The 14,962-nt window shown below is 40.0% G+C and overlaps 1 protein-coding gene across 7 annotated transcripts in view; it reads right to left on the bottom strand.

Moving 5' to 3' along the window:
• LOC117417294 (lipoma-preferred partner homolog) overlaps positions 1–14,962 on the bottom strand; it is a 117,499-nt gene that overhangs the window by 55,418 nt on the left and 47,119 nt on the right. For 6 of the 7 annotated variants that reach the window (XM_059034302.1, XM_034029334.3, XM_034029335.3 and 3 more), the window contains 2 exons: positions 13,649–13,868; positions 305–417 (listed from right to left, as the gene is read on the bottom strand). In XM_059034302.1, coding sequence (XP_058890285.1) covers positions 305–417; positions 13,649–13,859 — 324 coding nt within the window. In that variant the 5' untranslated portion in view covers positions 13,860–13,868. Of the gene's footprint in view, positions 1–304; positions 418–13,648; positions 13,869–14,962 lie in introns of those variants that run through there. The other variant, XM_034029336.3, reaches the window with a different exon arrangement.

The raw sequence follows: 14,962 nt of genomic DNA, 5'->3' as shown, positions 1-14,962 counted from the left end.
CTGCATCAACCGAGGGGCAGAGGGTAACGACCTTTCTTTATTTTGTCTTGGTCTGAAAGTTTATGGCTCCACAGGAGAGAAAGCAAAAAACACACTACCTTTGAGCTGCGAACTAAAGATTCACTCAACCATGGCCAAGCTCTGTACTGATAAAACTGTATAATGTTGCACATGGATGGAACTTGCTGAGGTCAGTGCTTGTTTATAGTTGCTTATTACAAAACCCCCATATTCAAAAACCTTTTGTTTTGACAACTGTGTGGGACTATTTAAGACAAAGGGGGAAATTGCTGTACTTCCCCACCTGCACATTGAAGAGTGCTCCGTCCGGAGGGGGGGGTGGGAGTGGGAAGGTCCCGGGGGGTGAGGGTAGATTGTCCAGATCCTCCATTGGGGGGGGAGGTGGCAGGAAGTCCCCTGAAGATGGGAGAAAACAAAATACTGATCAGTTCTATGTAGTTAACAGACATGCAGCAAACCCTTAATGTGGGGCTCCCATCTCTTGTCCCCTGACCAGGTTTTGGACAGTCAAATTGATGCCCACAATGCAGGTTGCCCAGTCCCATTCTTAAAAGTAGAATGGAAACTTGTTTTTAAAAGGAAATATGTGGAGAATAATCCATTTTTTAAACTCCATTCCATTCTGCATTTTATAAGTGCAATAACACACTCCAGGATGTTCAAATATGGTTCAATATCCGCTGGCCTGAGCTGTTTAATGGCACTTGGCTTCCCCTCGTGTACACAGCTCTCCTAGACGTGCGAATATTAGACCATATTTGAACACCCTGGAGCGTGTTATTACTATCCTATCCCGCTGGGGTATAGATTGACAAAATCAAGCCAATAGTTTCTTATAAATGAATATAATGCTTGATTGACCTCCACTTTCTCTAAACCCTGTGTTAAAGAACTTAGGTGCAGTTCAGATTTCTTAAGTTATTTCTCAATAGTGTTGAAACACTGGCCGTTTTATTTTCCTTACGCAAAGACATTAATATATGAAGTGAAAGTGGAAATCCCACTGAGCTTAAGCTGAAGGGCTATTGCACCCATATAAGCCAGTAAGCCTGATTTCCCTGCTACGATAAATATATTGTACATCTTTGCATGTATGTGCTTGTCTAATGATTCAGTATAGCATTTAATGAATTATCTGCCAAGAATGTATAACTGAAATAAACAAGAAAATATCTAAGTTATTGCCAACAAGAAGCACAAACTGTGCCAAAAGCAACAGCGAGACTGTATAAACAAACACAGAGGTTATTATTATTATTATTATTTGTTTATTTAGCAGACGCCTTTATCCAAGGCGACTTACAGAGACTAGGGTGTGTGAACTATGCATCAGCTGCAGAGTCACTTACAACTACGTCTCACCCGAAAGACGGAGCACAAGGAGGTTAGTGACTTGCTCAGGGTCACACAATGAGTCAGTGGCTGAGGTGGGATTTGAATCAGGGACCTTCTGGTTACAAGCCCTTTTCTTTAACCACTGGACCACACAGAGTAAAACAAAACACAGAGAAAACAAAAACAACTCTGAGACTGTCAAGTCCCTTGACGGAAGCAATAATACACACAGTATTTGACTAGTGTTTAGGAATACTAAAAGAAAATGTAGAACTAAGATTCTGAATAAAAGTCTTTCGCCTAATGTTTGTCATTACTAGGTCTCTTTCATTTCTACATTTTTACCACAATTAATTGTTTCACAGGTATGGAGGGTATCAGAAAAAAAGAATTCCGGTGAGCTCCACTGGCTTCAGTCCTGGTTGATGAGCAACCCATCTGTCACTGGATTTTAACGTCAAGCAAACTCAGTATGTTCCTTTACGGTAGTAGAGGTCATTATGGATGAAACACGATGCAGGGTTGGCTCCCTGGACATACTAGAGGTAAGGTGTCATCAGACAGACAGAAAGACCGTTGTAACCACGGTCAGTGCCTCAGAGCCCTCGGAACACCAACATGTCACATTACAGCAATACTCCACTAACTACAACACTCCCGCCTGTGCTTCAGGAACCCGCAGTGCACTTTTCAAAGTGTGCGCGCCTGTTAACTCTGTCTTCACTTCTCCTCTATCCTATCCTTAACACATTCTGTTGCTGTTCTTTACTGAGATTGATTCTGGCAGTCACGAAGACTGGAATTCTCTCTAAACAGTTTGTGCCGAACCATGTGGTGGGTTTGTCATGTGAAGGAATATCCCTGCAGGGCAAAGCTGGGCCACTGTCCCACCTAGCTCCCCGACTCCCCCTGTAACAGAACAAATACACTACATTGAAGGGTTAGGGTTATTGTGTGCTCGTGCCACTGCATTACTGTGCATATTACTTAAAAAAACAAACATGAAATAAGGAAACTAGATTGCAAATTTGAAATGAACTCGTTTCCTAGTTACAACACAAGAGTTCCAGAGTGTTACCAAACCAGAGTTGCGTGTTACTGGTTTTATAACATTAAAATTCTTAAACAATAGGGCTGAGAACAGCAGAGGTCCTGAGGCCTGGGATTTCATCAAAGTGTTTAAGGCTCTTGCACCCACCGGCAGCAACCTGAATGAGGTCGAGTAACCAGCTTGTGGTGGAGGAAGGGTGACCACCCGTCCCTAATTGGACAGGACAGTCCCTAAATGTAAACATCAAGTCTCGGTCCCGGGCTAAATGACTTCAGGACGGAATTTGTCACAGATTCCTAGATACAGTGCAATCTTACAGTTTAGCGCCACAGTCAAACCATTGCATATCTGTTTAGTGTAAAGCCCCGCCCCTGCCACATCATTTGCAAATGCCTTACACAGCCCCAGAATGACTGACACATGGGATAGCCAATCTAAGACATAAAACTATATAATCCCACTATCATGTGACTTTTTACACTCACATCACATGTTCCCCAACAGCCTGACACTGATTTGCTTTGGGACAGCAAAAAAAAAAAAAAAAAAAAAAAATCAGATTTAAATTTCAGTGTTTTCTTTGTTTATGTGGAATGGCAGACTCTAAAAGTTGAAGTGGCTCTGACAGTGATAGTGATTCAACAATAGGTTTTCATATATGTCGAAAAGATTTGTAGAATTGGATACAGGAGGTGAAAACATTGTTAAGAAACAGTATTTCAAAATTGAAATACTGTTAAAAAATGGCAGGTGTCCCGTTTTTACATTTTGAAAAGGTGGTCATCCTCGGTGGAGGGCCTCAGAGTGCCGTCAAGGTTTTAAATAACAGGAGAGGGTGTGTGAAGCCAAGCTTTCTCAGGTCCTCGACCCTCTCATAAAACAGAGGCTCATTCTCAGGCTTCACACTTGACCTGTTTTCTTTGGAACGGGTTTGCTGGTATGCAAGCGCTGGCCAGGCTGAGCTTCTCTTTTTTTTAAAACCAGATGCGGCAGTTCACACTCTGCCTCTTCTAAACTGTCTAGCGCTCGCTGGCAGAGCAGGATGGAATCTGGCAGGAAGCACTGGCTGGATTCCATTGGCTACAACAGACATTATAAAACAATAACAACATGGCCCTGTGTAACATATCGATCGGCTAAGTGAGCTGCGAGGTCTGATGAATTCTAGCAACCAGCAAGAAGAGCCTCTGTGTTATGCAATCAATGATCATCCAGCTATGCTGAGCTCGCTGTGCTTTGGTTACTTGGTTGAAGAACGCGTACACTCATTTCAGCACAGTATTGTTAATTGATATTCTTCTTTTTGTACTTTTCACTGCATCACATAAGGTGCAGGTATATGTCATTTGAGCTGATTGGGAAAGCCACAAGCAATACAACAATATACCATATTTATTTTGATTCAAAATCACAGACATTTTTTATTTATTTACGTTTTAGTGTTAAAATGTGACTTTTTTACTGACTGGCCTTAATGTATGGACAAGGGGATGGAGCAGATTATTAAATGTATGGCAACCTTCAGTCAAATGTAGTTTAACGTGGCTTACTTCTTTCTCAATCGCCAATCCAGCAAAGGCAGTAAGCTTTCCTTGCTTTTGTCCCCTGTCCACACTATGCCTTTAAACTGTATTAGCTGCCTTTAAACTGGCTTAAAAGTGCTAAATACAGTTTGTGTCTACACTACGCAGTGTTTAATACCGTACTCAAGACCATCACAGGGGGTAGTCTCGAGTCTGGTTCTAAATTAGATCGCATCAGGCAGTGCGGTTTGTCAGAAGCGTGGATGCTGTAATACCAAACTATGTTTTTTGTGTATCCTCTAATATCCCAAAATGCTTTGTGATATACTTATACGACAAAATACTCAGAACAGGCGCTGGGAGGACTTGCTATCAGTGTACATTCTGCACTAGGTATTAATTTTTATGCTTAAAAAAAAACCTGTCCAGACATCTCTGTTAAAGTAGTGGGGAAAATAACAAAAGCACAATGTTAAATTAGGCGATTGCAAAAATGAAATGCGAGTTAAAAGTAGGATCAGGGATGAACAATTCACATAGTTTCTCAGCTCTGTTTGAAATAAAATTAAGGGGACCAGAAGTAGGCTCAGGCAAGATATGAAGGTAAAAGCAAAGACTGTTTTGTAATTAACAGCTTTTTCTGAGTTTAATTATGAAACAGAATCAGCTCAGTTTGTCACCTGATTAAAAATAAAACCTGAAAACCTCAAGCCCTACTTGTGTGCGTACGCATTTACTTTTTCCAAAATACTTGTTTTATTTCTTTTTAGCAACTTCTGTTAATATGGGACCTAACACATTATTTTAAAATAAACTAGAGTGCATGGTGGGATACTATCGTATTAATTTCCACGGTTCATGAACTGTAACCAAACTATTTTAAACACGCTAGTTCGGTTATCTAGCGTGGACAGGGCCTTACTGTTGACACGCTTCATTAAAGAAAATGCTCTTTCTCCAGGGTCAGGGATAAGGTTTTCGGCGGTTCGGGGCTTTCAGCACCGATTTGTAAAAATATTTCTAATGCCTCCCTTTGCCGCTTGCATTCTTTTTCTTCCCGTTTCTTGTGTTTATGCTTTGCTACCCCTGAAAGAGACGTCGTCTGCTGCATTCAAGCAAAATCAAACCGACTGACCTGGAATTTTCTTGAAAGTGAGCGAGTGTAAGTTCCGGGTCAGCCAGTTTTATTTTGTGTGAATACAAATGAGATACACTGCCTTGGTTGAAATGTCAGTGAGTGAAGTTCTTACAGTTTGCACGAAATTCCGTTTCTGTTTGAAACACCTTGCGAGTGTTACTCTGTCGTATACTGTGGCCTTTCGAGATCCTTGCAGCATTTACCAAGAACTGAAGCCTGCATCTGCTGAGACCTTCCGATTTAACACTACGTGTGACAGAAACGTTCAAAACAAATTCTTCACATACTTAACATGCTGGAAGGCTGGTTTAGTTTTTTTTTCAATCCACAAATGCCTCACCTTCCCTTTGAGAAGTGTTCAAAACAGCACTGTGATAAAAGGGGGAAATGAGCATCTAATACTGTTTTTAGGCCTTGTTTCACCCACTGGCCTTTTAGTTGCCATGGTGACAATTTCAAAGCAAGAGGTTTGAATAGTCTTTTTATCATTGATAATGCAAGCTCGATTCAAAGAATAATAATCACACTAAATGGTGCTGACCTACTGTACAGTAAAGGGACACGTTTTTGTAACTATGTTGCATACTGCTCATTTTATTAAAATTATTTTAAATTTAACAAAAACAAAAACCAAACGAAAAAAAGCCAAAATCGCTTATTATTTATTGTCCCCCAAGCTTTCAGTTAGTGCCAGCACTGGGTTCTTCAGCCTGTGGGCCCTGGAGTCACTGAGAAGGGCTTCTCTCCATGCTGTGAATGAATCCACTTAGATTTGTATTCGCAAAGCGACTGGAGATGATAGCAGGCTTTAACAAGAGAAGCAGCAGGGACACCAATTTAACGGAACATCTTCTCCCCTCTTTATTAGGCATTCATGATTCTCAAGTAGCTGCTTTTTGATCCAGGAATTGTAATTGGTAATTAAAGTTATTGGAGAAACCATGAGAGGTGTAATTGGTTAATGGGAGTGTAGCAAATGAATGCCTCTGAGCTGACAAGGGGATGGAGCAGATTATTAGTATGGAGATTATTCAAATATTTTTAGTACTACTGAAACATTTTATATTCCCATTCTTGGTAACAGTCCAACATTTATCAAAAAAGGCACATTCTTTCAGATGAAAAAATATCTTAGGTTAAAGAAAGAAAGAAAAAAAACCCAGAAAGAATTCAAGTAAAATGTTAAGATGTTATATTTAGCATGAAATATCTTCCCCTCTGATTATGTACGGTATATCTATTTTTGTAAATCTTAAACTTCCTTTTATCTGAAATTAGAAAAATGCACAATGTAGGGTTGTACAGTATTAAATAAGGCAAACACGTGAGCTGCTTGGATTACAGGAACAGGCTATTTTAGTTATTGTTGTTTCCCCCCAATGAGTAGATGTATTGCTAGGAAGTGACAACCTGCAGCATTTTTCACAGGCCACAGAGAACAGAACCAGGGGCCACGGGTGGAAGCTGAAGAAGGGCATATTCAGAACTGAGGGGTCAAGGAGCTTTTTCACAGAAAGGGTGGTGAACCAATGGAACAGGCTGCCGGACAGAGTTGTCCTTCAAGAATAGACTGGATGCAGTCATGAACAATACTGTATAACCCTCTCTGTGATCATAATAAGACCTTTAGCTGGAGGAAGGGCGATCCCTTTAGCCACGGATTCCCAGAGGTTTCATTTCCCCTACTAACTTGGTAAGGGTTTTTTTTTTTGTTTTACCTCTCCTGAGTGCGAACGGAGCGAGCATAGATGGGCAGAATGGCCTTTTCTCATTCTAGAATGTCTTATGTTCTTATGCTCCATCTATAGCTGCCTCAATGTCCATACAGGAATGGTTGAGTCGCAGTGTCAGAGCTGCCCTGAGATCCATGGCACTGGGCCCACTCCTGTGCCAAGTCTGTGTTTTCATTTGCAGTGGTTTTAATCAGTTATATTTCAAGGGCCTAAAACAAAGCAAAAATAATCCCTGGGTAAAGACTCTCAACCGTTTAGCAAAGGAACCGAGACAAAAATAGAGGGAATCCTGCTTGGGTTTCTGGGCAGATAACTTACAGCTTTTGCTTTTCAAGCAGAGTACAAAAAATATTTGATATCTAGTGGGCTCTCCCTATGAGTATCAATAACCCCATACCTTTATAAATATTAAAGAAGGAATTGATCTTGCAAGCCCAGATCACTGCACATTAGAAAATCATATAAGTGACTCTGTACTGAAATAGAATTCACTGCACAAAAGCCAATGACTAATCAAGAACTATAACTTTCAATCTATACCACCCTCCTCAAGACTTCTCACATCCACCAGCTCTTTATCATGAACAATGTCCATTTGCTCACACCTGCATACACAGCAGAGCAGAACTACATTGTAGTAGCCTCAACCAAAAGCAGTTTTGTTTCCCTTTTCCTACATGGGAATGTTCAATGAGCATCACCCTCGCTAAAACCAAATGTGTTTATATTTGAAAAGTGACTAATAAAAAAGCATGGTTCAGTGGTTACTGTTTTTTATCGAATTTGACGGTCGTCTCCATGAATCTGCCTGTTTAATTGTCCAGGTGAGAGTATCAGAAGCAGGATAACAGAGCTTGGAAAGTGGGCACTGTGGAGCATGAAGACGATTACTGCGAGTCCCAGCTGCACACATGGATACTGCTGGATACTGATCAAAAACAGACACAAGAGGAAGTGACAACAGGCAAATACTTCACATTTTTAGAAAAGTTTATGAAAGCATAAACAGCCCAGTAATTTTGCAGTGCATTTTCCTTGCTTGTATTATGAATGTAATGTGCATTTCCATGCTATTTTACAGTGTCTATTAAAACCACAGCAAATTGAAAATGAGATGTTGCTTCTTGCAGCTCTTTGCTGTTATGCAATTATAATTATAACAGCTGGTTTTTTATCATTTCTAAATAAAGCAGCTTGTTATTTCGGTGTGAAGGAGGCTGTGTCTAATGGGAAGGAGTTTAAAGAAGTCAAGTGTTACTGGAGCAACTCTCTTCCAGTAATGTAAGAGACCTCAAGGGGAAGCAGCTTTGCTGAGCACATCCCTGCCACTGACCATGCACACCCGGTGAGCAGAGAGCAGCTCCTCTTCCACGTGTCTCCAGGGGACTTTATTTACCAGTCTTACATGCATTTAATTCTCTTTAGAATCTGGAGATTCACATGTACGCCAAACAAAACTTTAAATACTACAGTCCACATCCATCTAAAAAAAAAACAACCCAAAAAACAGGCACTCAATAATGCAAGCACTAATACAAAGAGAGAGCTAAGTAGACCATACTCAATAAAATAACAATACAACAATAAAATGATTCCAAACCATTAACATACATCCATAAATAATCCACACATACATATAGGCATACATATACACACTGTACACATACAGATACATGCTGTACACATACAGATACATACTGTACACACACACACATATATTATATATATATATATATATATATATATATATACACTGTACACCTACAGATAAATACATGCAGGTAGTTTGTCAGTAAAACCAAGGGTTAGGGTTTGGAGGAACTACCTTCTCCTAAAATAAAGAGCTGAGTTGAAATACACTACATACCATTAGGTTAGATTACAAAAAAGAAATGAGCAGTTCCCATCTGTAGAGGTCACTAAAAAGCCCATGCATGTTTTCTTACTGTACCAACAGCACCTTCTCTTAATGCATGTAACAGCTCCTAACCACTTCCCTTTAAGAGACAGCTTCAACAGACAGAGGCTTCCCCTTGACACAGTAGCTATTTCGAGTTCAGAACTGCATACCTGCTCGGAAACAACCACTTCAACCGGTTCATACTGGCCATGCGGTGACCTAGCTACAGGTGTGAGAAATTCTACTCAGTGCCAATCATTGTCAATAAGGAAGTCAAGCAGTCGCACGACAAGAGTGACCAGGAATCGCCCTGAACGACAGTCACACAAACAAACGCCTGCCATTGATCTCTCCACCTGCCTGCTTTCTCTCTCTGTGTCCCTACTTTTTTTCTGTAGTTTTGCCCTCCAGTTTAGCGAACAATTAATGAACCCCCTTTCTCAATATCCTAACACCTTGAGACCTCTGCCTGTAAGGAATTGGTGTGTTTTTTTGTTTGTGTTTTGGTGGTGGTTGGCAGGGATGGGCTTAATTCCTTAATTGCCAAAAACATGTGAGAATGCGGCTGCTCCCAAATAGAATAATTGGTGCTGAATGGGAGCAGCCACATCCTATAAAAGGAGAGCCCAGAGCTCCTTTAGAGAGAGAGAAGTTGGTGAGTTTTTTAATCTTTGTTGTGCTGTATTTGTATATTTTTTCTGTGTTCAGTGAAGGTGAATGCCCAGCCTGACAACATTTGTGTGTTTTGTTAAACGTTTATTTTGGCACTAGTGCCCTTTTGTTTGTGTTATTTGTGTTTATTAAAGTGTGCTTTAGAGCTTAAACTGCAGCTTCCCTGTGTCTCCTTCCCTGCCAGTAACACCTAGGCCCACAGCACTATCCTGTCACACACCTCTAGTGTGGTCTGTTACTATGAAGTCCTCTCTTCGAAAGCCTAAATAAAGGCAGGTGTAATGAATGTTATTAAACACCCACCCCACCCTCCTCCACCCCCCAAGTGTGTTTTTTTTCACACAGCTTAAGTTGCATGCCGAGTTCAGGCAATAACCTGTAATTAAAAAAAAATAAATAAATAAAAAGCAGATAAATAAAAAGTATTTCAGATCACCTCTGACATCTGATGGTTCTTTAAAACACATCGGCCCAGATGGCTATTGCTGGCTCTGTGGTTATACAACCATGAACAGCTGTCATTTCTCTGACCTTTTCCTATTAAGAAAACAAACCTTAAATAAATGTTTTGAGGCCCCCTTTTGTAACAGTATACGTCCCTTAGATTATTTTATGCTATTTTCATGGCAACTGAGCCACTCGCTTTTTTCTGTGCTGCCACAGACCTAGTTTGTCTGAGGCAGATGGTACGAAACTGTTTCAATAATTCATTTCAGCTTTTTTTGCTGACATGACGTCCATCACAATGACACTTTATATATTTTTAATTTAAATGAACATCCGCCATGTGCACATCTCACAAGTTCATAAAGTTTCTCGCAGCCGCAGCTGTTCATGTAGTCGATATTCACAGGTTTAAAACATAAAGAGCTGAAAAACACTTGGTCCTCATTATATTAGTTTGCTGTGGCTAATAAATAAATAAATAAATAATACTAATACCAGGATAAAAGCAAATGTGCAGTAAAAGATTACAGCATGGTAAAAACGACACATTTACTATTTCAACATTTTTAAGGGGCTGTATTTTGCCGGTGGTCGTGGAACTACAAATGCTTGCCACTAAGATGCATGAACACAGAACAGGAGACGATTTTATTAGATGATCTTGTGCTGGTTGAAATAAAGGTCAGCAGCAGCAGCTTACAGTGGCCAATGGAGTGCAAATAACAAAATCTGCTGTTGCATAACGTTTGTTGAACTTAGTCCCCAGAGGAGCTTGTTCACATGAACTGAGATTCTCTGGTTGCAGCAAACACATTGTGGTTCAAAGCCTAATCCCTAACAGAGTGTGGTGAAATGGCTGCAGCTTGCTGCCGAGATTCTGTACCATACAGATAATTAACCCCGGCACTTGTTTGAGATAGACAGAAGACGCTTTTCGCAGGTACGAAGCGGAAATGAAAGGAAGTCGATGTAGTTTGTTAAGCGTGTCACTACTGTCATGGTGCCGTGGTTATATACTGGCATACTCATGGCTTGATGGTTTCGGTGTTCTATTTCTACACCCCAGAGAGAGACGTCTTTCAGTCCCACACACTGGTGTCATTATTACTTGTTTTGTTCTCTTCTCTCTTTCACCTTAAGGAAAGCTTGCCACACAATATAATATATTGCAAGACTACCGATAGACTAAAATAATCTATATTGCAACTGGACATGTGAGGTGCCTCGTGTGTCTGTTTGAAGTGTGGTGTTCTGCTCTAGACGCTTTGAAATAGTAATACATGTTTCTTTAAAAAACTGTTCAATCTTTGGTTTATCTAATCTTGCCCTGTAATATTACTGTTACATTTGAAAATTCAGGGGCTTATCACAAACGCTACTATAACATACAGACACATATAACAACAAAGTGGTCTAAGCAGCCCATCGCCTGCAGCAATTTTCCATTTTACAACAGCAAAGAATCATCAGGATCCATGTACTGGGAACTCAGACAGAGTATTTGAATACAGAATTGAATGTAAATTTAATTTAGGATGTTTAAATGCAGCACTATTCAGTGTTTAAAAGTTATGGATGGTAGTCTGAAGTAAAATGATAAAAATGCTGCTCAATTGCAAATCTTTACATAGGTTACATGCACTGCAATTACATCGGAATGAACTCAATGCCGGCATGTTAACCCTTTAAAGGTATGTCTACAGTTAGGATTGTACAGACACTTGAGAACTCTGCAGTATGCTTGACTTTCTGTTGACTGATTTCATACACCCTTAGAGTTTGTGCCGTACTGTAATAAAAGTGACTCGTCACGTGAAGGCAGTATCTAAGACTGTACTTTCTCAATGATTGAATTTCGAGAAGCGAGTTTAGGTTTTTTAGAAATACCTTAACTAGTTTTGCAGAAGTGTGGGCCGCAGAGCCCAGGGTTGGCTGGCAGAGAGAGAAGTAGCCTTCTTCACAGTTTCCTGAACTGAGTCATTACCGTAACCTCTGTGGCAGTATTTATAGAGGCTGGGGAACATTTCCAGGAAACACCATTTACTGTATTCTCAGAAATTAAAAATAGGAGCAATGAGAACACACTGAGAGCATCTGCACTCAAGCACCTTGACTGCATAGTTTTACTGTCAGTGACCCAGTCGGCTTTTAAAACACTCAATATAAATGTTAACCCCTTGCGGTCCTATGTCGGACCAGGTCCGACACTGCAATTTTGCCTTTCCGGTCCCATGTCGGACCCTGTCCGATATCATCAAAAAGACATCAAGCACAGGTCTCTAGTCGTTTTTTCCCGAAAAAAGCTGAGAAAACCTTTCAATGGCTGAGTGAGACCAATAGGAGCCGAGAGAAGCTGAAAAAAAAGGGGCGGATCTGAGCAATACACATAGCCCCTTCACCACAGTCATAACATGGACATAAACAAACAAGATAGCTGCTTCCGCATTCAGCGCTCAAAGAATATCACAGACATTTACCAAGCTTTTTGAGATGTTACAGTAATAAAATAATGACTTATTCGTATTATTGAGGAGTTTGGTGATAAAATGAGTGATCAGGAGATGATTTATCAGTATGCACGATTATGAAGAGGTATGTAATAAATACAGCGAACAAGGGGTGGGGCGGGGCTGGAGATGCAGTACTGAGTGTCCTGTTGATATGCAGTGCCTTTTAAACCTGTTTTACTTTGAATAAAATTACTTTTAAACAGCATGTGTGAAAATAAATTGGACCTGACTCGCCTGACAGGCGCTGAATAAATGGACCCCAGAGGGTTACTGGCCATTGAATGTCACTTAATTGCAAAGGTGAGGGAAAGAAGATCTTTTCTTGTTTTGAAATCACATTAAATGAATGGACGTATTTAATACCTGCTGATAAATACTTCTTAAAGGGAATTCTGAGTAGGAGTATCAGCAAACTCCTAGATATATACAGTATATGTATATATATATATATATATATATATATATATATATATATATATATATATATATATATATATCAGAGTGGCACAAGGTTTCAAGATCAACCTCTCTTACAAATCCCACCCCTTCATTCCACAATATTCAGGAAACCATGGCTTGGTCATTCCAATGCTGAGATGAACACAATTCTAAAGTCACAAGCCTTTGGCAGATGATTGGTCCCTAACAGGTCTAGTCCAAGTGCAAGCTTGTCAAAGAAAATGGCTCAACTTCCTACTAGTGAAGCACGCTCCCTCAAATTGGTTTTACTCAATAACTTTTTTAAAAAAAGCTCATTACAGAAATTCCGAGACGTGAGTCACTTATGAAAATCTGATTTTCTTAATTGGGTTACAAAAGTCCTATTAGATCACAGTCTCCATAGTTACTGTGTGGGTTTCAAGCATTAGAGGCGACTAATTAGAAACATGACTTCAAATGTTATCTTTACACTAAAATTATATTAAATTAAAACTATTTTGGCACTTTTCAAGTGAGTCAAAAAATAAGTTAAACTCAAAAGGTTTCTGCCTACAGCCTGGAGGAGCCCTTTAATTGATGGATCAGCACAGAAAGTCCAACTCTTTGCTCAGCTTTTCAATGAATATTATGCGTGGGCTGACTTACACCTGATACAGGAAACAAAGTAGCTGCAAGGGGTGTGTCTACCCAACCAAAACTTCCAGCACTCCCCTATGTGGAGGATCTTACGGACATATTCAGTCATGAACTGCATTAAGAGTGGGGCAATTAGCGTATTCAGATTGACTTCTTGAGTGCTAACCAAGGGTTTAAAATCCATTTCCATATTTCTTATGAGCATTAACAAAGGTACATGTTATTTACAAGACTCCCCTACCTTCAGCTTCAGTGTACCCAGTATCCTCCAGCTGCTTATACGGGTTGAACTTTGGCTTTGGCGCAACGACAGGTGCAAACTTCTTGGGCTCTTGCTGCTGAGACATAGAGATACTGGGGATCCCGAAGGAGGGCGTGGTCTCCATCCTCGCAGTCACCTGACCAAAGTTTTCACCTCCAGTGTTTGATGGATTCCATGATGGGTGAGACATGATTTATACCTGAGAATAAGACAAGGTTTATACAACTAGGTTAGCATTCTCTTTCATCTAGAACTAGCATTCCACATCGATGTATTTAGCACTGCTAAGCATATACCAACATATTTTGCTTGATGCTTGTAGATCTCATTAACATCTATCGAAAGATATCTTTGGGTGATTTTTTGGAGTCTCCCCATGCAAGTTATTATGGCCTAAACTTGGTACCAATAGCAAAAATTCTAATTTCAAGGGGGTTTAATGACCAGTGGTGGGACTTGAAACCAAAAGTTTCACAGAATTTGTAAGACTGGTTCCTAAGGTTCTTACAGCAATACTTACATTTTAGAACCCACGACCCCTACAGGGTAAAGGCTGAAGTTTGAATAAAACTCGTCAGTTACCCCTCGTCTGGCAATTTGCCAGAAGTGAGTAGGGTGCTCCTAGTATTTTTTTTTCTGAAAACCCTATTCAATACGAGCAGAACGAGGTGCTACAAATGATGGTAGCATCTAAATTGCACCAAGGGTAATTTTTCTGGTCAAGGTCCCTTTCTCACTTTAGTTTGACCTTTGCAAGGTCACAGGTCGAAGGGGAAATTTTTTAAAAAAATAACGTCTATAATTTCTGAACTCAGCGTGTCTGAAAACCCCCAGGTGAATTTTTCTAGGAAAATCTGAGACGGACAGGCAATGGCACTGGTTGAGTTGGCATGGAATGACCCTTCATTATTATTTGTAGTTCATTATTTTATTTTTTTAGGTATTAGATTTGAAGGTACTCAATAAGGGAGGTGTGTGGTCCGAGGACAACATGCTGTTTCAAACTAGTCATGTGTCGCTAAAGTAGTTTATTTTATTGTTTCTGTAATAACCAGTTCACATTTAATTTGCCTAAAACACACAAAAATACATGACTTTGTAAAGATTTATTTTTTCTAATGTTGATGCTTATCTTGTTAATGTGTGGGAATCGTGTCAAAGCACAATAAAGATATAGAAAGAGAATGTTCTACACTAGTAATGTTCTCAGTATAGGTCTCTGTATGTCTGCACAGCCTTTCTTTTTTAGCATTTAGGGTTTTTCATACTCAGCTGCCTCTTCAAAAGAGCATC

This window comes from Acipenser ruthenus, chromosome 12, assembly GCF_902713425.1.
Source record: "Acipenser ruthenus chromosome 12, fAciRut3.2 maternal haplotype, whole genome shotgun sequence".
Classification (NCBI taxonomy): domain Eukaryota; kingdom Metazoa; phylum Chordata; class Actinopteri; order Acipenseriformes; family Acipenseridae; genus Acipenser; species Acipenser ruthenus.
The sequence above is the reverse complement of the archived record's forward strand: the minus strand, read 5'-3'. Positions and strand labels throughout refer to the sequence as shown.